Source organism: Myodes glareolus, chromosome 10 (assembly GCF_982192425.1).
Source record: "Myodes glareolus chromosome 10, mMyoGla1.1, whole genome shotgun sequence".
NCBI lineage: Eukaryota > Metazoa > Chordata > Mammalia > Rodentia > Cricetidae > Myodes > Myodes glareolus.
In genome coordinates, this window is record NC_142035.1 from 75,374,836 (window position 1) to 75,396,757 (window position 21,922).

General features: G+C 51.5%; 2 protein-coding genes across 2 annotated transcripts in view; one reads left to right on the forward strand and one right to left on the reverse strand.

Moving 5' to 3' along the window:
* Nat10 (N-acetyltransferase 10) overlaps positions 1–15,452 on the forward strand; it is a 42,285-nt gene extending 26,833 nt beyond the window's left edge. Inside the window, exons 13-29 of the mRNA XM_048443639.3 lie at positions 271–395; positions 830–980; positions 1,565–1,661; positions 2,391–2,507; positions 3,631–3,732; positions 3,816–3,890; positions 4,415–4,531; positions 5,206–5,339; positions 5,538–5,586; positions 7,678–7,774; positions 7,860–7,970; positions 8,997–9,169; positions 9,564–9,683; positions 10,083–10,181; positions 10,736–10,809; positions 11,867–11,950; positions 14,786–15,452. Coding sequence (XP_048299596.3) covers positions 271–395; positions 830–980; positions 1,565–1,661; positions 2,391–2,507; positions 3,631–3,732; positions 3,816–3,890; positions 4,415–4,531; positions 5,206–5,339; positions 5,538–5,586; positions 7,678–7,774; positions 7,860–7,970; positions 8,997–9,169; positions 9,564–9,683; positions 10,083–10,181; positions 10,736–10,809; positions 11,867–11,950; positions 14,786–14,894 — 1,834 coding nt within the window. The 3' untranslated portion in view covers positions 14,895–15,452. The remainder of the gene's footprint in view (positions 1–270; positions 396–829; positions 981–1,564; positions 1,662–2,390; positions 2,508–3,630; positions 3,733–3,815; positions 3,891–4,414; positions 4,532–5,205; positions 5,340–5,537; positions 5,587–7,677; positions 7,775–7,859; positions 7,971–8,996; positions 9,170–9,563; positions 9,684–10,082; positions 10,182–10,735; positions 10,810–11,866; positions 11,951–14,785) is intronic.
* Positions 15,453–19,039: 3,587 nt separating this feature from the next.
* Abtb2 (ankyrin repeat and BTB domain containing 2) overlaps positions 19,040–21,922 on the reverse strand; it is a 155,478-nt gene continuing 152,595 nt past the window's right edge. Inside the window, exons 15-17 of the mRNA XM_048443637.3 lie at positions 21,668–21,736; positions 21,131–21,244; positions 19,040–20,331 (exon numbers count right to left, since the gene is read on the reverse strand). Coding sequence (XP_048299594.1) covers positions 20,134–20,331; positions 21,131–21,244; positions 21,668–21,736 — 381 coding nt within the window. The 3' untranslated portion in view covers positions 19,040–20,133. The remainder of the gene's footprint in view (positions 20,332–21,130; positions 21,245–21,667; positions 21,737–21,922) is intronic.

A 21,922-nucleotide genomic window follows, 5' to 3' on the forward strand; every position in this document is an offset into this window, starting at 1 on the left:
GCCTGATTTTCAGATCACAGTCCTGTGAAACGTGTAGGATCATTGCCTTTGGGGATGAGGGTGATGAAGTTCCCCACCCAAAGGTGCTGAAGTCCACACTAGGGCCTGATTGTGAGCCTGAATGGTTCCTGGCCAAGCCACACCGTGGTTCATCAGGGCTTTCCCGGGACGTGTGTGTGCTGTGCTGCAAGTTCAGATGAGCAATCTGGCTGTCTCTGCTTAGACAGTGGATGGGGACCATATGTCTGACCACCTTTGTTTGTTTTCTAGCTACGAGGGCACTGGCCGGTCCCTGTCCCTCAAACTCATTCAGCAGCTTCGTCAGCAGAGTGCCCAGAGCCAGGTCAGCACCACTGCTGAGAATAAGACCACAACGACAGCCAGACTGGCCTCAGGTACCTAGAATAAGACCCCAGCAACAGCCAGACTGGCTTCCGGTACCTAGCCGGCCTCTCACTATCTCGCCCCAGGACTCATGACAGTACCAAAACCTGATGCTGCGCTAAAGCTAGAGTCCTAGGAGTTGGTAGCCCTTTTGAGGGGAACTGTAGTCCAGTCACCAGGTGGGAACTTGGGTCTTCGGATTCCTGAGGTCTTTTGGTCTCTGCTCAAAGACATGGGTAGGGTATATTGATTTAGTGGGAATCTTTTAAGTTGGGGTTAGAGCTGGGTAAGTGAATATCTAGCTCCAAACCCCTTAAATCCCCCACTTTAAATTCTTGAGCCATGACTGTCTGAACACTGTCATAGATCAAGTGGAATATCCTTATTGCTCTTAAATGCTGTATGTTGTGTAATGGTTTCTAATTGTATGTGTTGTGGGCAACAGCTCGGACATTGCACGAGGTTTCCCTCCAAGAATCAATCCGATATGCCCCGGGGGATGCGGTAGAGAAGTGGCTGAATGACCTGCTGTGCCTGGACTGCCTCAACATCACCCGGATAATTTCTGGCTGCCCATTGCCTGAGGCCTGTGAGCTGTATCCTCTGTGAGGGCTGAAGCGGTTAGAGAAAGGTTTTGGGCTCAGTGCAGTGGCATGTACTGATAGTCCTTGTCCTGATTTGGGAGGCTGAGGCAGGAGGTTGTGGACCCATGAATTCAGGACCAGCCCAAGCAAAACAATGAGCAATGAAATCTCTCTCTCTATCTCTATCTATCTGTCTGTCTGTCTGTCTGTCTGTCTATCTATCTATCTATCTATCTATCTATCTCTCTTTTGATTTTATTTGAGACAGGGTTTTTCTGTGTAGCCCTGGCTGTCCTGGAACTCCCTCTGTAGACCAGGCTGACCTTAAAGTCCCAGAGATCCGTCTGCCTCTGCCTCTCAAGTGCTGGGATTAAAGGCAAGCGCCGCTACTTGGCAAGGTGTTGCCTTTAAAATCCTTTTTTGAGGAACATACTCAATTTTGTTCCTCGGGTTTCTGCACTGTAGTTTCTGCTCAGGCTGCTAGACTCCTAGTCCTAAGATGGGAAAAATGCTGTTCTCAAGCTGGGGGAAATTTTACTGATGTGTCTTGTTTTGGGTTCTTTGTGGTTTGTTCCTATTGCTTAACTCTAGACCAGCTACTATGTTAACAGAGATACTCTCTTTTGCTACCACAAAGCCTCTGAAGTTTTCCTCCAGCGGCTCATGGCCCTCTATGTGGCGTCTCATTACAAGGTAACCTACTTACTGTTCTGCCGTGCCCTGCAGCAGGGAGCAATCCTCTCAGGGATTCCATTGGGACTTAAATGTGTCGAAGCGAGTAGGGTCCAGTGATCTTGTTGGAGGGGCCATATTCCCTATTTGTAGCTTGTGTGGTTTGGGTCAGGCTTTGGACACAGTGTGTCAGAGTCACAAGTGGGCACTAGAGGGGTGGGGGCAGTGTTGCCCATCTTGAAGGGCACTGGCATTGCTAGCCAGTAGACTGCCTAAACTGATGGGCTGAAGTGGGACCAGCACTTGAAGCCCAGGGGTGCTTTCTGGCCTAAGCCAGCTCATCCTGCTGAATTCAGGAGCAGGGAAGACACAGAGCTAATGGCGGGTTGGAAGGGTTGCTCCCTGAGGGTCCAGGTATTACACAGCATTTTCATCAACAGTGTGCTTTCCTGAAATAGCAAACAGCCTTTTCTCTGGAGAAACTTTCTCAGTTGTGAAATAAATAGTGTCAAATGACTCTGCTCCGTGGCCTTAGTGTTGAGCCCGAGAGGACAAGACAGTAGATTTAGGCCCGTGAGCCATTGTGGAGTCTTGGCTTGCCACAGTGATAGAAAGGCGCTTTGCTCGGCTCCGGAGCCTCGCTTGGCTTTGGAAAAGGCAGAGCTGCAGTCACCTGTTGATTCTCAGTGGGCCTTGGGAGTGAAGGGTGCATAAGGTGTGCATTGCACTGACCCATGTGTGTGCCCGCAGAACTCTCCCAACGATCTGCAGATGCTCTCTGATGCACCTGCTCACCACCTCTTCTGCCTGCTGCCACCCGTGCCTCCCACCCAGAATGCCCTGCCGGAAGTGCTTGCAGTTGTCCAGGTACAGAGGAGAGAGAAGCATGGTGTGGTGTTGATTTGGGGAGCTCTTGGGCATTCGTGTGGATAGGGAAGCTCTTGGGCCCTGACTTGGGTCTAGGCAGGTGGGTCAGTTGAGGCAATGAGGGCCTGCACTGGAGAAAGCTGACATGCTCAGAAACCTGCTCACGGTTGGAGAAAAGGCAGAATGGCTTTCCCCCCTTTATTGTGAAAGCATTACATGATTCTTGTAAACTTAAAGACTACATGAAGAAAAAAGTTTAACTCCTGGTGTGTGTGTTTGTGTGTGTGTGTGAGAGAGAGAGAGAGAGACAGAGAGAGAGACAGAGACAGAGAGGGAGCACCATCTGCCATTATTCCTTCCCATAAACTTGGAATTATAGATGTCAGATTCTTCTGCAGTGTGTCAGTATTCATAATCTACATAATATTTAAAAGCTACACAGTGCTTTCTTGCATATTCAGACAGGATTTGTCTATACAGTGCTTTATTGCGTGTTCAGACAGGATTTGTCTACACGGTAGTTTATTGCGTGTTCAGACAGGATTTGTCTACACGGTGGTTTATTGCGTGTTCAAACAGGATTTGTCTACACAGTGCTTTATTGCATGTTCAGACAGGATTTGTCTACACAGTGGTTTATTGCGTGTTCAGACAGGATTTGTCTACACGGTGGTTTATTGCATGTTCAGACAGGATTTGTCTACACGGTGGTTTATTGCATGTTCAGACAGGATTTGTCTACACGATGGTTTATTGCATGTTCAGACAGGATTTGTCTACATGGTGGTTTATTGCGTGTTCAGACAGGATTTGTCTCATGCCTTTCCTCTCACAGACTTGGGTTCTTTGGAATTGTGCTGTCCCATATAGAGCTGTGCGCATATGCTGTGTCTTCACTGATGTGTGTTTAAGTGGTGCATGCTGCTTGCTTGACCTCCATGGAGGCCCTCTTATGCTCTGACTTTTGCTCTTGGGAGCCTTTGAGTTTGTGATAACCTTCGACACAATAATGAAGCCTTCAGTCGTCAGTGTTGGGCTTGAATCTAGAAACAAGGGCTTAGAAAACCAACGGATGCTTGGGATCTGGGGCTAGCTCATGCCTCCCCTGTCTTGTTTTCCCTAGGTGTGCCTCGAAGGAGAGATTTCTCGCCAGTCCATTTTGAATAGCCTATCTCGAGGCAAGAAGGCTTCAGGGGACCTGATTCCATGGACAGTGTCTGAACAGGTGAGGAGGGACGACCCTGGCATGTCTGATTAGCAGGCTGACGCTGTTGGTGTTGCTAAGCCACTGGCTTGTGTCTCCCACAGTTTCAAGATCCAGACTTTGGAGGCCTTTCTGGTGGACGGGTTGTTCGGATTGCAGTTCACCCGGACTATCAAGGGGTAACACATCTTCCCTCCTGTCAAATCTTGTGCATTGCTGTTTAATGGGCTCCTAACAGCTCCTTAGGGCGGGTGTGCCTATGTGTCCGATAGAAGGGAAATTTTAGGTGTACTCTGCTCTGCAGAATTTAGCGCCATAGGTTGGGGTGGGCAGGTGGTCCAGGTTGTTGGTTTGTACTACTTTTCCCGTGTTAGAACACAGGACATGTTTGATTGTTCGTAATTGCCTTCTGTCACTCTGAAAGCCTCATTGAGGAGTCAGCTGTAGAAATGTTCCTTTCTGCAGTGGCATAGCCAACCATCCTTAGACTCAGGTTGCAAGTGGGCTCTGATTGGTTGGCTAGACTGATATAATAACTCAGACCCCACTATATGGGGCACCAGAGCCAGCTTTGACAGCATTGAGTTTTATTGATAGATTTTTCCAAATGCAGTTTGACCAGGAGCAAATGCACTAGAAGCAAGACAACAGTGGCTTAGACAGACTGAGACGACTCTTCCCTCTGCTCTTTTCCTGTGTGCAGATGGGCTATGGCAGCCGGGCCCTGCAGCTCCTTCAGATGTACTATGAAGGCAGGTTCCCTTGTCTGGAGGAGAAGGTCTTTGAAACACCACAAGAAATCCACACTGTGAGCAGTGAGGTAAGCCTGTTCTGGCAAAGCTCCAGTCCTGGCTCTGAGAGGATGATTCTTTGGGCTCTTACCCGTTTGGACAGCCAGCCACGTTCTCCACTGGTAGAGTGTCTCAGCTTAGTCACCAGCATCATCTGCCACAGCGGAAACTCTGGGAGTGAGTGTGGCTTACCAGCCTGCAAGTGTGCTGCCCAGCAAGTTGGAAAAACTGCTCTCCAGCGGCCTCTGTTGGTATTAGTCCAGGTGACAGAGTTCTACTTGCCATCCTAAGGCGACCTGCACTAGTGACTTACAGACCTTCACAGATCTGCGTAGAGTGCCCGTGGGAGAGCCTGTGGGCTTTGATTTAGCACTGGGCCAAGGTGGGTTACTCTCCGAGGTCACAGAGGTGCCAGGTGACAGAATCAATTTCATGCTGCATTTCAGAACCCTACCTCTGTCCCTTCTAAAGTGGCATTGCTAGACTGGTGGCCTTTTCTTGCATTCTAACTAGCTTGGGGATGCTGTGATTTCACACATCCTTAGGTGTGTGGAGCACCTAAGATGGTCACTTGACTCTTGGGGTCCTGTTTAAAAGCCATAGGAGCACACTAAGAAACCTATATTTTGTTGTGATATCCTGAGCGGCTTGAGACCGCTGCTGTCCGCTTTGCTTTGCTGAGGGGATGGTGTCCTCATCCTAGGCCGTCAGCTTGCTGGAAGAAGTCATCACTCCCCGGAAGGATCTGCCTCCCTTACTCCTCAAGTTGAATGAGAGGCCTGCAGAGCGCCTGGATTACCTGGGGGTTTCCTATGGGCTGACCCCCAGGCTCCTCAAGTAAGTGCTTGTCTGTTGTCTGGCTCCAGCCCATGGCAGGGGAAGAGGACCGTTCTGTGTGTGGTGTCTCCCTGTGCAGCTGGGGTCTGTGTCACTACCTGCTGCTTTATACGCCTCCTGGCCCTTCTCCCTTAGTCTCTCGGCTGCTTCCCAGAGGGCATAAATGGTGATCCTTCTCCCCGCTTTCCTTTTTTGTAGGTTCTGGAAACGAGCTGGATTTGTTCCTGTCTATCTGAGACAGACCCCAGTGAGTGAGGCTTGGGGCAGAGGAAGGGTTGGATTTGTGTCTAGAGTTGGCACAGAGTGTTTGTTTCTCCCTGGTTGTGCCTGGGTAGTGTCTGTGCTTTTAGAGGGGTTACTGTGCGGGACAAGCAGCTATCCTCTTGCAGAGGCAGGTTGTCACAGAATGATTCCTCCACGACTCCTGACAGGTCTGCTGCATCCTTGGCTTTGTGCTTCATTATGAAGTGGTTGGGGTACACATGGGCTTGTTGGCCAGGTTACAGAGTCAGTCTGCAGGCTGGAGTCTCCCCGAGTTTGTAAACACAGCTCTGGTGGTTTCTGAAGGGGAGAGGCAGACAGCGGACTGTTGGGAAGGCAGAACAGCAGTGAGTTCTCATATTAATGTAGTGCCTACGGAGGAGCAGCCAGCACAGGGAGCAGCTGTGACGCTTGCTTTCTGATGGGCAGAACTAGGAATAGCAAGCAGCAGAACACACGGGCACTCCTCAGTGGCACGTGCTATAAAGACCTCAAATGCTGATTGTAGCACAGTTGCCTGGACTGCAGCCTAAACCTCAACCAGGTGACTGGAAGGGGCCAGAAGGTGGGTGGGGCTCAAGCTAGATGGAGTTTGGGAGAATGCTGTGCACGCTGTCACTCTACAGTGAGAGTTTCCAGCCATCAGGCACACCACAGAACAAGACACAGGAGTGCTTTCTCGGTATGTTTGTATGGTTTTCAAGCAGGACCCTAGGAGTCTAGTGATCGCCCTGGGTACTCCAAACACCTAAGCATGTGTGGATTCAGGGCTTCTTTGATCTGTTTCATTCACTCCAGTCCCCAGCTCTAAAATAGCCTCTTGATGCAGCATTCTTAGAATCTGCTGAAATCACACAAAGTAAGAGGACAGGTGACTCTGGGTTTGCCAGCCCTGGTATTCTGGATGGAGCAGGGCTCTGTGCCCAGTTGTAGATATGGGAGGTGCACACACAGACATGAATAGACCTTTCCCAGAATGGAAGGGAGAAGACATCAGTGTAGCTGTGGGGTTGGGCACGAGGGAGGACTTGTCAGGTGGAAGATTCTTGATGTGTGTTCGTTCACCACAGAGATTATTTGCAGGGGTGCAGGCAGAGAGGGCTGACTGCAGGGGTGCAGGCCTTGTGGAGGCCAGGAGGCAGAAACCCAGGATTTGGAAGATGGTAGCATCTCGTCCCTCACTACAGGAGGGCAATGAATTTGGGTTCAGCAACAGAGATGGTAAGGATGTGAGGGCATCTCATTGCTTCTGTTTCCAAGGCCACAGTGCTGAAGGTGAAAAGGGGTGTGGCTTTTGGAGAATGCAAAGCTGGTGTCCAAGGGTAGCGGTGGCGAGTGTCCATGTGGAGTCTGAAGTGAGACAACCGGAGACATGAGTGCTGGCAGGCAGGTGGCAGCAGATGGGCTAGTGCGTGTCCATGCGCTTGTCCAGACAGAGCTAGAGATCTGGCATTTGCATGCAGAAAGGATGGAGACCAGTGAGCCACATAGGCCATGGGGCATCTTGTGTCCTTGAACTGCTGCTTGCTCTGACTTGTTCCTACCATTTCAGTCTGTCAGTGTTCTTCAACAGAAAGCCATTAGGTGCTGTCATGCAGTTGTGAGACCTTGTTTATGTAGTAAGAAAGTCCAAAACTGGCCTTTCACCATTTCAACAGCAGTGTTAGACCTGCCTGGGCTACATAGCAAAGCTGTTTCTCCCATACCATCCTGAATATGCACACTGGCTGCCAGCTTAGAGTCTGGCTTTGTTGGGAAGTGTCTGTTGTACGGACTTCAAGAATGCATGGACAGGATGCGTTCTGGAGCCTTCGTGGCCCTGAGCTCAGGTCTCCCTGAAAGGAGTGGGTGCAAAGCAGAAGTCAGACCTGATTTGAAGTCTTGCCGGCCAGGCCTGCTCCATTCCCACGGCCTTTTAGGAGGTTGTGTACAGTGTGAGCAGTAGCGGTGCAGCTGTGAACCGAGGCCACTCGTGCCGTGTGGAAGCACCAAGCCCTTCTCTGCAGTTTCCCTTAACCAGCAGTGGGAAGCTCTCAGGAGAAAGTGGTGGGGCCAAGCAGTGATATGTGTTCCCTAGAACGACCTGACTGGAGAACACTCCTGCATCATGCTGAAGACTCTGGCTGATGAGGACGAGGCTGAGCACGGAGCGTGGCTGGCAGCATTTTGGAAAGGTAACTCCAGTGGAGTGGAGAGGGGAAAGTGGGGTGACAGGCTAGGGCATCTCCAGACCGCTAACTGCCTGGCTGTGCCCTACAGATTTCCGAAGACGGTTCTTGGCCTTGCTGTCTTACCAGTTCAGCGCTTTCTCTCCTGCCCTGTCTCTGAACATCATCCAGAACAGGAACATTGCGAAAGCAGCCCAGCCAGGTGAGCTGCCAGCCCGGGAGCGGAGGGCTTGTCTCGTCCTCAGTCTCTCTGTGGTGCCCCCTGTCCTCCAAGCTCTCCTCTGTCCTGTCTTTGACTGGGTATGGGATGTAAGAGATGTTCGTACAGTGGTTTGCTGTGGAACCTGGTTGAAACCTGTGCACTAGCTCAGACTCTGGGGCTCTGTTTCTTCCTTTGTGAAATTGTACTGCAGATATACAGTCAGCCATCTGTGGCTAGTGTGGAGAAGAGCTTTATGCATGTAAGTCAATTTAGTTGGGTGAAAATTTAAAAAATTTTATCAGAGGTCATTTTTTTCTGTTAACAGTTATGTCTATACATTTTTATGTTTATCTATGTCTACACATGTTTCTATTTGTATATTTACTTACCTCTTGCTGATTCTATTTTGATGGCAAACTCTGGGTTCCTTGAGGTGGGCCGAGCGTGCCCTTGTGTAAGCTGGAGGAAGAGTGACACGGGGAAGGGTGGCAGTGCCCTGGGATGCTAGGGCGTGAGGGGCCTTTGGCCCAGCATATGGTTGACTTCTGCACTGCCAGCTCAGGGTGTATTGATGGCAAGATACCTCAACAAATTGTTTTTAGAGATTTACATTAGACTATTGTGCAGGTGTACCACATGGCTCCTGTGGAGGTCAGAAGAGGGCCTGGGAGTTATGGATGGTTGTGAACTACCATGTGGGTTCTGAGAACTGAGTCTGGGTTCTCTGCAAGAACAACATGTGCATGCTCTTAACTGCCGAGCCACCCATCCAGCCCCTTCCTAGAAGGCTTTGTGTGTTGGGTACTGTCCTGTGAGGACGGCAGACCGCCCTGACGCGTGTGGTGGCTCTTGTGTGTTGGGTGCTGTCCTGTGAGGACGACAGACCGCCCTGACGCGTGTGGTGGCTCTTGTGTGTTGGGTGCTGTCCTGTGAGGACAGCAGACCGCCCTATGCGTGTGTTGGGTGCTGTCCTGTGAGGACGGCAGACCGCCCTGACGCGTGTGGTGGCTCTTGTTGCATGTGCAGCCCTAACCCGGGAGCAGCTGGAGGCGCTTTTTCTCCCCTATGACCTGAAGCGGCTGGAGATGTACTCGCGGAACATGGTGGATTATCATCTCATCATGGACCTTATCCCAGCCATTTCCCGCTTGTACTTCCTGAACCAGCTAGGGGACCTGGCCCTGTCGGCTGCACAGTCGGTAGGCCACCTGGGACTCCATGGGGGAGAAGGGAGGACGGTGGAGTTGTTGGTGTTTAGAAATAGCTTTGTGCCTTGAGCACTGGCAGGGCCGATGGGTGGCCCGTTCTCACCCTGCAGGCTGACGTGACTGATGGAGCTGTAGTTAGCAGACTTGCTGCACTTGGAGCCCAGGCCACCCTGGACTCAGGATGCAGCTGTACAGTGGTGTTTGTCAGGACAGTGTGAGCGAGAGTGCAGTTCAGGAAGGATGAAAGAGACGAGACCAGATAAACACCACTGCTCTCTGATTCCTGCTAGATAGCTTCATCAAAAGGGACAGCTCCATTCTCATGCCTGTTTTAATGGGAAAAGTCTGTCTTCAAAGCCATTCCAGTTGATTCTCCTTCCTCCAGGCTCTTCTCTTGGGAATTGGTCTGCAGCACAAGTCTGTGGATGATCTGGAAAAGGAGATTGAGCTACCCTCAGGCCAGTTGATGGGGCTTTTCAACCGGATCATCCGTAAAGTTGTCAAGGTAACCTTGATCCAGGAACAGGATTTTGGTCTCTTTCCACTAACACAACATGCCCACTCTTTGTTTTTAACAAGTACTAAATCTTAGATGTCTTTGCTACAAATCTACTCTCTGTCTGTCTGTCTGTCTGTCTGTCTGTCTCTCTCTCTCTCTCCCTGTCTCTCTCTCTCACTCTTGGAGTGTCAGACAGTGTCTGTGAAGGGCGGATTCTTTCCTGGAGACACCGCTGTAGGAGTTTGGTACATCCCCACCCTGTTTTTATGCTCGCAGTGTGAGCGTATCCGTGTTCCTAAGGTCTGGAGTATCGCTTTGAATGCTTTTCTTTTACTACATGCCGTGGTGAGGAGTGGGTGACTGACCCCTGCTGCTCCTGCATCTTTCTTCATGTTGTCTTTGTAGCTGTTTAATGATGTCCAAGAAAAGGCCATCGAGGAACAGATGGTGGCAGTGAAGGATGTGGTCATGGAGCCCACAATGAAGACCCTGAGTGATGACCTGGTACGTCCCAGAGGAAGGCTTTAGGAGTTCGTGTTCCCTGTGGCTGTAAATGTAGTCATATTAGCCTGCAAATGGAGAATGTCCTCCTCCACTGCTTCAGAACTGTCCTGCAGGCTGGAGGTGCTGGTGCACGCCTGGTATCCTGTACTCTCAGACTGAGAGGCAGGAGAGTTGTTTCAGATCAAAGCCAGCCTAAGCTTTGTTTAGAGAGTTGCTGCTCAGCCTGGGATAGAGAACAAGACCTCAAAACAAATGACCACAAAAGCTGGTTCTTTGCACTAGTTTAGCTAAACGGCATTCAGCCTTTGTGCCTCCTGTTGAACACAAAGTGTGATGGAGGACTTGGGCAGTTGTTGGTGCCAGCGTTGATTTCCCTTTCAGGTACTTTCCCAAATGCACACTTCATGGGTGTGCGTATTGTAAAACTGTGCTAGCTGCTTAGTGCTCCGAGGACACCTCAGAGGGAAGTGTTTCTTCCTGTCACACCTGCACCCTTCTCCTGGGCCTTGTGAACTCCTTGTCTCTGACTCCTGCTCTCTGGCTCTGGTCCACAGGATGAAGCAGCAAAGGAATTCCAGGAGAAACACAAGAAAGAAGTGGGGAAACTGAAGGACATGGACTTCTCTCAGTAAGGTTCCCTCCTGCTTAGGAAATCAAGAGTTCTTCCCAGGCCTCCACAACCTGCAGAGTCTGCTGTGGGTTCTCCTGCCCCGTACCCCACGTGCAGAGTCTGCTGTGGGTGTGTCCTACCCCGTACCCCATGTGTAGAGTCTGCTGTGGGTGTGTCCTACCCCGTACCCCATGTGTAGAGTCTGCTGTGGGTGTCTCCTACCCCGTACTCCATGTGCAGAGTCTACTCTGGGTGTCTCCTACCCCATGACCCCATGTGTCAGGAGTACCGTAGCTGGAGACTCACAGTCCGTATTCATTTCCCTGGATCCCAGAGTCGTGCTTTCTTGACCCCCTGGGTTTGTGTTACTCCTCAGGCCCCTCCAGGAAGGGGATGTTGGGCAGAAGAACATCCACCTCGGTGGTCCCTTCTCCATATTTGGCTTTTGCCTGTGAATTTTTGAAAATCGTTTGGAGAAAGGGTCCTGCACCCGAGCCCCTGCTCCAGAGTCCTGTGTACAGGGCCTGTGTTTCTTTGAGCGTTTCTTGATGTTTCTGCTCCACCCACCCAAGGCGGACAGATCCTGGCATTTCGGGCCTCACACCATAACTCTATGCCAAGAACCATTCAACTTGTCTGCCACCAGATCATTGGTGAGGATGGTGATTGGGCAGATGGGAGTGGCCAGGAGGCCATTTCAGGGCATCCAGCTGGTTTCTGCTTGATGTACCGGAACTGCTTCCTCCAGGAGAAGTAAGATGTTGCAGAGTAGGGAGGCGGAGGCCTGATAGGGCGGGGCAGGAGCTGTGGTCGAGTGAGGACGGCAATGGCAGGGGCAGTGGCAGAAGGTAGCTGTAGCAAGACTGATTTTTCACTATCCCCCACCTCCATGTGACTGCTATCTGGTGGGGCTTACCTTGAGCCTGGGCCCATCTGTTCACCTCTCTGCAGCGCCCACGCTAGTACGGCTCTTGTGTCTCCTGGTAGGAAGTGTCGTCTGTGGGCGGCTCGTCACTTTCATATTTTCTCTGAAGTAGCCTCTTCTAATGGGCAGTGGCATTTCCCCTCTTTACAGATACATAATCCGTGGGGATGATGAGGAGTGGAACGAAGCTTTGAGCAAAGCTGGGCAGAACGCCTCCATCGTTAGTTTGAAAAGGTGAGGACCTGTGATGTCCCACACATCCAGTCGGCTCTGTAGCGAACAAATGCTTCAGGAGGTGTCCTGCTTTCCCGCTTCCTCCGAGGTCCCTGGGGCCACCTTGGTAGCACATCTGCAAACTGGGCAGCATCGTAGGCCTGGAGCTCTTTCCTGGACTTAGCACAGGCCAGGGCTGAACTCTTGGAGCCAGCCTGAGAGAGCAGGTCTGCTGCTGTGTCCTTGAGACTTTGTAAGCCTTGGTCCTGTGGCACAGGGACCAAGTGTTTCCATTGCTTTATGGCCAGTGAAGATAGGGCCAGAGTTGGGTCAGATGTGTCTGCTGCAGGCCAGTCATTTGAGTCAACACATTGTCCTTCCTCTAAGCATCGGTTCTCAGAGTCCTGGGTCATAGAGGTCTTTCCTTTTTATTGCTGCTTCCCATAACAAAAATTAAAAACTGAAAAGGATTTGTTTGAAATGAATAATAGTATGGCTGGGGATCAAGCCCAGAGCTTTGTATATGCTAGGCAAGCCCTTCCACCAAGCTAAGCTTTTTTTTTTTTCTTTTTTGGAATTTAGTTATTTTTATTTTATGTGAATTGGTGTTTTGTCTACATGTGTACCTGTATGAGCGTGCTGGAACCAGAGCTATAGACAGTTGTAAGCTGCCATGTGGGTGCTGGGAATTGAACCCAGGTCCTCTGGAAGAGCAGCAGCCAGTGCTCTTAACCTCGGAGCCGTCTCTCCAGTTCCCTCCCCACTCCCTCACCCCACCCCCCAAGCTAAGTCCTGAGAAAGACATGTTTTTCCTTTGGCCAGCTCTGGCATACTGAGCGTGAGCGAGCCTCTGCAGGACTGTAGTGCCCTCTTCCCTTGAGCCTTCTCAGAAGCAGAGCATGTGCAAGAGGCAGCGAGTGGTAAAGGCCAAGAAGGGATCGGTATTAAAATGAAAATAGTTTTTTGACTTCCTTGGGCACCCCAGGCATCCTGAGGTCCAAATGTCTCATCTGCAGTGTTGAATTTGCAGGCGATGTGTCCTCGCACCCTCGGGACCAACAGGAGAGCTCCTATGCCCAGGGCTTGCACCTGAGGCTGGCATGAATTCCAAAAACTTAGGGCCTGGCCCACCTTCTCCATAAGTCACTCCGGCACTTTGAAGGACCGGTGCTGATGGCAGCCAGATCCTCCAGGGGCCTTTGGCCTGCTGTCAGCCTGAACCCTGGTTTGAAGAGTGTGACAGATGTGTTAGGTTCCCTCACGTTCTAGCTATGCCGGTGGCTTGACTGTCACAGAAGGCCTGGGGTCAGCCTACTGTGGAGAGTCCTGGCTGAGCTCTGCAGAGCGAGCCTGTCCCTCAGCTCCCACTGGGACTGCTGATGAGGACCTCATGAGTTATCCAGCCCGTGTGGCTCATGGACTCAGGACTTAGAAGGAAGGTGGTGAGGTCTAACTGGAGGTTTCTCTCCTGCCCGCTGGTCCCACAGCCGCTTATGAAATAATCAGAGGCCTAATGTTAATTATAATTGTTTAGCCAATGGCTCAGGCTTCTTACTGGCCAGCTCTTCATATAATAATGACCCATGTATCGCCATGTCCCTGTGGCTTACTGGTAATGCTCTGGCATCTTACTCCTCCGGTGGCTGCTCCCCCGACTCCACCTTCTTTCTCCCTGTATTCAGTTTGACTTTCCTCCCTAGCTGTACTCTGCCCTGCCATAGGCCAAAGCGGCTTTATTCATCAGTCAGTAAAAGCAACCCATGTTGACAGCGTACAGAAGGGCATCCCACATCAGTGAGGTGAAGTGCTCAGTCTGTCCTTGAACATTCTTGAGGCCTGCCTGCTCCCCACCCCCTTTTTAAAAAAGAGAGTTTTATGAGTGTTTTTGCCGGCGCCTATGTATGTATCTATGTATACCATATATGTGCCTGATGCCTGTGGAGGCAAGAAGAGGTCATTAGATCCCTGGAGCTGGAGTTAACAGTAGTTGTGAGCTACCGTGTCAGCACTGGGAACTGAACCCTGATCTTTTGAAAAGCAGTACTCTGAGCTGATATGGTGATGTGTGTTTTTAATCCTAGCACGCAGGAGGCAGAGGCAAGCAAGCAGATCTTTGTGAGTTCAAGACTAGCCCGGTCTAGTGAGTTTCAGGCCAGTCAGCTATGTAGAAAGACCCCGAAGACCCTGGCTCGGGGGATGGGGAACCATCCCTCCAGCCGACTTATCTCATTAATTTCTACATGAGGTCCTTGGTGTATGTAATGTTAATAGTCTCTGGATACCCTGTCCTCATAGGGAGTCTGTTGTTCCCAGGGCAAAATGTCATGAAGTGAACCTCATCTCCAGGGGCTTTTAACTGGAAGGTCGCCTGCTTGATCTGTGTGTGACCCTGGCATGAGGCAGTGATTCCCAGGTTCGTCCTGCTGGGACTTTTTGCTGCTCATTTAGGAAAAATCAGTTACCAGCAGTGCCTCAGGAAGGACACGGGCTTTCCTTGAAGATCCCATGTCTATGCTAAGAGTGACCTTTAGGGTCCCTGGGGTGATAGCTGGGCATCTGTGTGGTGGGAATAAGCTGTCATGGAACTTAGATGTTTGAAATCTTGTGAGAGGAGACCATTTAGTGCTCTGAAGAGAACTTGGGCTACTCTACAGATGCTGCCCTTAGTTAGGGGGGACCTTGTGACATGTCCCAGCCCCGCATGAAGCCTGCTCTCCCTGGAGGTTTTCAGGAAACGTGTCTGGGTGTCAAGTTTGTGGGCCGAGGGTCATTTTTCAGACAGCAGCCTGTGGTGTTGTAGATCTGTGCTGTTAATGCTTTTGGTTTCTGTCCCTGATGGTGTGGGTTTTCCTCCAGTGACAAGAAGAGGAAGTTGGAATCAAAACAAGAACCCAAACAGAACAAGAAGTTGAAGAAAAGAGAGATGAACAACAGAAAGGATGCGAAACTGAAGCGGAAGAAATAGTGAGGCTCGAGGAGACCCGGACTTCTGAGCTGTGTTCGGCTGGACCGGGCAGCAATATGGACAGTAACAGAAATGAGTCTCCATCAGGGGCAGCCCTGGCTCTCACCTGTGTCCTCCGTGACTGAAGAACCCCAGTCTGCTTAGAACGTGGTGGGTGGGGAAAGTTCTGGCATTGCCGGAGCTGTCACTCCCACCCAGGGCCACATTTTCACTTTGGGCCAGGTTTTCTTTCAGACTTGTCCCCACTTAGGGGTGCTGCACTGGTTCCTGGCCTTCCGGACCCTTCAGTACTCAGCTTCCTCGTGGAGTGCTCTGTCACTGCAGGCTTGTCCCAGCACTCTGAGGCCTGCTCCGGCCCCTTCTGTTCCATTCCTGGCTGCAGTGTTCCAGGAACGTCCGAGCCCCTCGATGCCTTTTGGTTCCCTCTTCATTAGGAGAGGCTATCAAGAGAGACTCATGCTACAGAAGTGAGAGGAGGGATAGAGTATCTGTCTATTTTTAACAAACAACATCATAGATTATTTGTCTGTGGTGCTTATAAAATCCATGTCTGTGAAAGCTGCATGTTTCCCTGTTCCTTCTGGTGACTTCTGGCTGCCAGATCCAGTGGAGGCCCAGGTGTCAAGACCATGGTGTGTTGTGGAGCTAGAGTTCCAGTCTAGGCATGTGCAAGAGAAGTCACAGGTACCCAGTGACACTGTAGTCACCTTGAAAATTAGCTGCCTTCGCTGGGTCCTACAGTTCATCCCGTTAGAGACAGAAATGACCTGGTGGCTTCACACATACTCTGGCCCCCATGTTTAACGCTGTCTGCACCGTCTGTTCAGCACTCATTGGCAGAAGTCTAATAGACAAGGAAGGAAGCTTCTGGACCAACAGGTGATGAGTACGTGACTCCCCTGTGGGAGAGGCTCTGTGCCCACCTGAGGGCTACACCCTACCACTGTCTGCAGGGGACCTTGCTGAGGAGCCAAGAAAGGGGTCTTCTTCACTGTTTTCTTGGGTAGCCTCCCTAGCTTGCTGTTCAGGGAGGATCTGAGAACAGGGCCAGAAACCAGGGTGCAGGTGCTGGCTGAGAAGAGTTGGACAGCTTGCACATCCTGCCTGGTGTCCCTAGTCAGTGGAGACCAAGGATTGTAAGGCCAGGCCCATGGGAGCTTGGCCATGGCTCTACCCTGAGCCTCTTTGAGATCTGGGCACTGTGTGGTTCAGATGTCTCCTGTCTCCACTTGGAACAGTGGGTAGGAGGGCTTTAGTGGATTGACTTGAGAGTAGGCCATTGTAAAAGCCTGCTGTGCCTTAGGTGAGCCTTCTTGTCACACATGGGGAAACCAACCTATTTAGAGTCACCACGGCCTCATCAGATTCTGCCTCTCAAGCTTGGACTTACAGAATTAATTATTCTCCACCCCCTTTCCCACCCTGTCTCTCTCTAGTTTTTCTAGACAGGGTTTCTCTATATAACCATAACTGTCTTGGAATTTGCTCTGTAGACTAGGCTGGTCTCAAAATTGAGAGATCCACCTGACTCTGCCTCCTTAGTGAAGTTAATTTTCTTTATAAACTATTCAGCCTGGATATTCTGTTTTTAAAAAAATGGCATGTGCTTCACCTTGCTCCGGGTTCAAGTGGGTCACAGTTGAGTGGTGGTGACGGCACTCATTCCAGCCACGAGGAACAGTGGGTTGGGGGTGGGGAGCAGGAGCTTAGAACACTGTCTGACGCTTAACAACAGTGGATCTGTCTGGGTTTGGGTTGCTCACCGGGTCTAACTAGGGGGCTGCTCTGAGGTGATGGATTATTGGCCATATTCTAAAATAAGCCTGAGCTAACATGCATGGGTGGCGCAGCCTGAGCCTTGCAGCCCGAGGTGCTCAGCTCTAGGTACTAATTGTCTTGGGACAAGATGCTTCTCAACTTGACCGGGATGGCTTCTCAGGACACAAAAGGAAGCCAATGCTATGTGCAGTCAAGGTCCTTTTCAAAGCCTGTGTCCTAAGCAGGTGGGTATGCCTCCTTCAGACCTCCCCATCTGGTCCCCAAAAGAATGACACCTGTGTCACCGGGATGGGAAAGGGGTTGACAAGATTTGAACAGAGAGGGTTCCTTCATTGTCTCCCCACCCCCACGCTATGAGGGCTTATCAGCTTGTTGCACTGTTCCCCTGGTAATCCCACAGGATGCTGCAATGATCAAGAGACACAAAGGGGTGTGTGTACTTGTGCTGAGGCTAGGAGAAAGGGGCGGGAGGTAAATGACAGTCACCCTGGGGAAACGTAGGCTCATCTAAAGCCACACAGCCTCGCAGCTCGTGTGGGCCTGGAGAGGCTGTGGAACTAGAAAACATTTTGAGTCTAAGTGGGTGATTTCAGGCTGCAGGAAAGGCGTTGCCTTGGATTCTATAAACAACTGCTTAATCCCAGGAATTGTGCAAAGGGAATGTTCTGGTTTGCCAGTCATTCATCTGCACAGGGGACTCCTGAGAAGAAAGGAACCAGCTTAGTACAGAGATTGCAGCATCAGGAGAGAGGCTGGGAAGGCTAGAAGCCTCGAGTCTTAGGGTTTGCCTTGGCCCAGGCTTGGCCCCAGTGGCTTCTGTGTTGGTACCGGGGTCTCGGGCACATGCTGCACAGATACTGCCTTGTCTGCTGTCCCTGGGTCTATTACAGATAGACCCAGCTTTTGCTTCTTCCTGTCTAGCTGCTGGTAGCGACAGGCTGAGAAGAGAGGAGGCACTCGTGATCTTGAGTAGCCCCAGGGTAAGTGATCACATACTCCTGTTGCTGTTAGTTTGAGGTTCTAGGAAGGAAGAATATCTTCCCCTATAAAAATGTGTGTTGAGGGCTGGAGAGATGGCTCAACTGTTAAGAGCATTGCCTGCTCTTCCAAAGGTCCTGAGTTCAATTCCCAGCAACCACATGGTGGCTAACAACTGTCTGTAATGAGGTCTGGTGCGCTCTTCTGGCCTGTAGGCACACACATAGACAGAATATTGTATATATAACAAATATTTTTAAAAAAATGTGTGTTGATGCGGGCAAACATACCTGTGTGTGCAGGCCAGAGTACGTTGGGTGTCCCAATCTGTCATTCTCCATTTTATTCCCTTGAGAGAGGGTCTCTCTTACTGAAACTGGAGCGAGACTGGCAGCCAGCAAGCCCCAGTGAGCCTCTCTCTGACCCCACAGTACTGACTGGAGTTACACGGGGTGCACGTGGCTACACCTAGCTTTTTACATATGTGCTAGGATCTGAGCTCAGCAAATGTCCCATTGAGCTACTTCAGCACCAATAATATTTTTAAAAAAATGATTATTTTAAATATTTGTTTGAAAGTGTGCCTATTATATATAAGCGTAGAGAGCGAACCCCTCAATTAATCCTCATATCGCCTCTGCAGAGAAACTAGTTAGAGTCGGATTGTAAGCACGCCTGCCTTTTCAGCTCTAACAGCTCCTGCAGGTGGAGTGGCCAGACAAACCTCCAGGAAGGACACTCCAGCCAGACCTCTCCCCGTCCATCTTCAGGGTGGTACCGAGGATGGCATCTACTTGTGTGGCCCCCAGAGGGCGGTGTGGTGCACTGTTGAGTCACAGACTGAGGCGCAAGCCTGGCCTCTACCTCAGCAGAGCTAGGAAGTGTGCCTTTCCTGGGCTCGTTCCTGGAGTCTGTCTTCCAGCTAGAGTTCCAGAACACTACTAAATGCTAGCCCTTGGGCTCAGTTCCCGGTGATCTTAAGAAGTGGGAGGATGGGTGGTATATTTAGCAAAGATTCCTAGCCCAGGCTGGCCTCGAACTTCTGCTCCTGCCTATATACCAGGTGCTTCTCATCCGACCATGAAGTTTGGAGCTGGGACAAGTTCACAAGCCCTTAGGTAACTTCCTCATCACATCTGCAGGGAAGGTTCCGGGGCCATAAGGTCAGAAAAGGCCACTGACGTATCTTCCCCGTCTCAGCTTTGTTCTCGCCCAATGGCACATACTAATTTTCATCTGTCTCATTTCCCAGGTAAAGAATTTACCCATCTAAGGACAGAGTCAGACTGCTCTGCTGTAGGGTCTTTCTGCCCAGTGGCACAGACTCAGCTCTGGGTTCCCTCCATGGTCCACTGGGGCTCCTCTTTACCAGGAACAGATGCCACGGCCATTGTTAATGAGTGTTTATTGTTGATAAAACCATAGTCCATTTACAGTACGTGACAACATTAAGGTATAGTTACAGTATCATACAATATTACAGCAATAAAATACCACTCAATTCTTTTGTACATCCAGCACAAGCAGCGAGTTGAAAATATTTTCCAGGATTGCAAGCCCCAGGGGCTTCTGATGAATAAATAGTTTCTAAGGTAGCTGTTCTTGATGCTGTCCCAGCGTCTGTCCAGAAACAGGCCAGAGGATGGGAAGCCAAGACTGAGGGCAGGCGGGGAGCAGACACCCCTTCTCTTCCACCAAGGCCCTGTCCTTCATGCCCAAGAGTCACAGACCCCAGTGAGAAGTGTGCTCTTGCACTCCAGTCCTGAGTGAAAGGAGCCTTGCACTTGAGACCACGGGAGCACTGCTGCCTGAGTCTGCAGACACGAGCGCTAGGTGGGCTTCGACAGCCTGCCTCTTTCCTTTGGCTGCTAGCTGTAGCAGCGAGAGCTGAGGTCCCTGCACTCCTGTACTACATATACCCCATCACACCCTCAACTCAGACGCTCTGAGCTCAGACTCCAAGTTAGTAGTAGTCTTATAGGGAGGGCCACTAGGGGCCCAGTCTTCACAGACAGGGGCCACCAGCCCTTTCAAAGGCACAGCTTGGGGGACAGGATTTGGAAAGCCTTCCCTCTGTGTGGCATTTAGGGAAACATACCAGCTATTGCGTTTAGCGACCTGGGGCTCGGGGATACATTCTCGAGATTCCTAAGAATGCCCATGCTCCTCGCAGCCCCAGCCAGGTAGATGGGTCAGCCTGCTGCTGAGCCACTGGAGGAGAGGACACAGGGTAGCCCGCGAGGTGCAGATGATGTCACACACCCTGCCAGTTACTGGTTGAGCAACAGTGAAGTGGGCTTTGCCCACCCAAGGGTCAGTCAACACCACAGAGGGTTATCTGGGGGAAGAGCAGGAAGCACCCCCATGAGCCTAGCTCCAAAGGGCCTTTAGGCCTCCCTCCTCTGGAGGTGCCCTGGGCGGCTGTGTTCGGCCTTAGCAGACCTTTGCACACCTGCAGACAGCAGTCACCCTTCACCCTGCCTCACACCCGGGAGGTGACGTAGACAGAATGGACTCGCTCCGCCAGGGTGCTCTGCAGGTCCTGCAGTGGGTCCAGGCCCTGGACTTTGCTGCTTCGGCCATAGATGAGCTGCCGAAAGGCGTCCTGCTCCAGCAAGGCCTTCATGTGCTTGAGGAAGAAGCCCTCACAGAACAGGGCCAGCTCTGGGGCGTTGTGGATCTGTGGGCAGGGAAAGAATTGAGGCCTATGGTCTTTGTTTACCATCCCCAACTTCAGATGTCACCTGCTCACAACAGCGCTCATCCCTGACCTAGGGAGATGTCCCTGTCTGCCTCTGGAAGCCACCTTCCCTTCTGTATCTCCCGGGGGTGCCTGGGCAAGTCTCAGTTGTGTCACCAAGGCCTATCCTTTTCCTTACCTGTGTCACAGATGACACCTGTATTGGACAGCTCCTTTCCTAAGGGCAAGGACTCTGCACTCCCCAGGACAAGGCCACAGGACTGTCATGGGCAGTGTTCCAAAGCTGTGCTAATTCAACAAGTACCAAGCACTGGCTTTGAGTGTGGCTCTGAGCATGGGTGCCGAGGTCCCTCTCAGGCATTCTTGGAGTGAACATTCTGGGACAGGGAGGATAAAACCCAAGGACTCACAGAGACAGCCAGGTGACTGCAGGTGGACAATAAAAGCTGTCTGAGGCCTGGGGACACCATCGGATAGAGACACAGGGCTGGCTAGTCTTGGGAAGTGCTCTCCAGGAAGAGGGAAGGGCTGTCTCAGGAGCCCCGGGGCAGGAAATGAATGTGGGATCTTGGGAGTCTTGTCAGGTCTGCCATGGGCTGACTTCTGTTAGTTTGCAGGCAGTCAGCCACCTTGGGGCCTGAGCGCTGTTAGTGCCACCAGTACCAGTGACCAGGGACTCCGGCTCCCTCTGCTGGCCTTCACGTGGTCTGGCCACATGCATTTCCTAGCCTGTGCTGTGAAGCGTGGTGGGCAGTGGCTTGGTGTCCCCAGCCCTTACCTTGGCGTATTTGTAGGTGTTGACGGCGCTCTCCACACTAAGGGTCTGGGAGCACAGGATCTCACAGTGTCTCTGCAGGGCGTCCAGCTGGAACAGGTTGGCAGCTGACAGCAGCTAGTCAGGGGACGAAAGCAGGAAATGAAAGCTTTCTCCTGAGCCCCAGCACCCAGCCCTCCTGTCAGGCTACTCTGAGAAGAGATGGCGGCCTTGAGACGGTTCTGCTCTAGGCCATCTTGGTAGCTGGGGTGTGAGAGGTACAGGATGGGTGGTAGATGTGGGCTCCAGGTCAGGGTATTTACCTACGTGAGCCTGAGCTATGTGCCTGAGACGCAGGTGAGCAGGAGGCTCAGCCGCTGTCTGTTCCTCCTGGGCTGAACTATCCCTTCTAACCACAGGCCTGGCCAAGGAAGCTGGGCTTGGGGGTGTGCCCAATTTCTGGTCTCTAGTAAGTGCCCTCACTTCAGGTGATACTAGGCCCCACGTGTATGTGAGGTCAGAGCCGCGAGCTGAAGATCTGGAGGGTTCTGGGCTGCATACCTGCAGGATGTCAGCAGTGGGGATCTCCATGGACTCTGTTCCTCCATAGTAGAGGTACTGCATCAGCATCTGCGGCGGAGGAAGAGGACCTGTGTAATTTACGCCACCCGTGTGCTGCACAGCTGTGCTGCCAACTCAGACCCTCCAACGTCCTGCCATGACAATGAGCCCGCCCCTATGAAAGCCCTGCAGCCCAGGAGGGAAGGTGACTTGTCTCAGGTCACCCGGAGTTCTGATCCCACAGCAGGGTTTTCC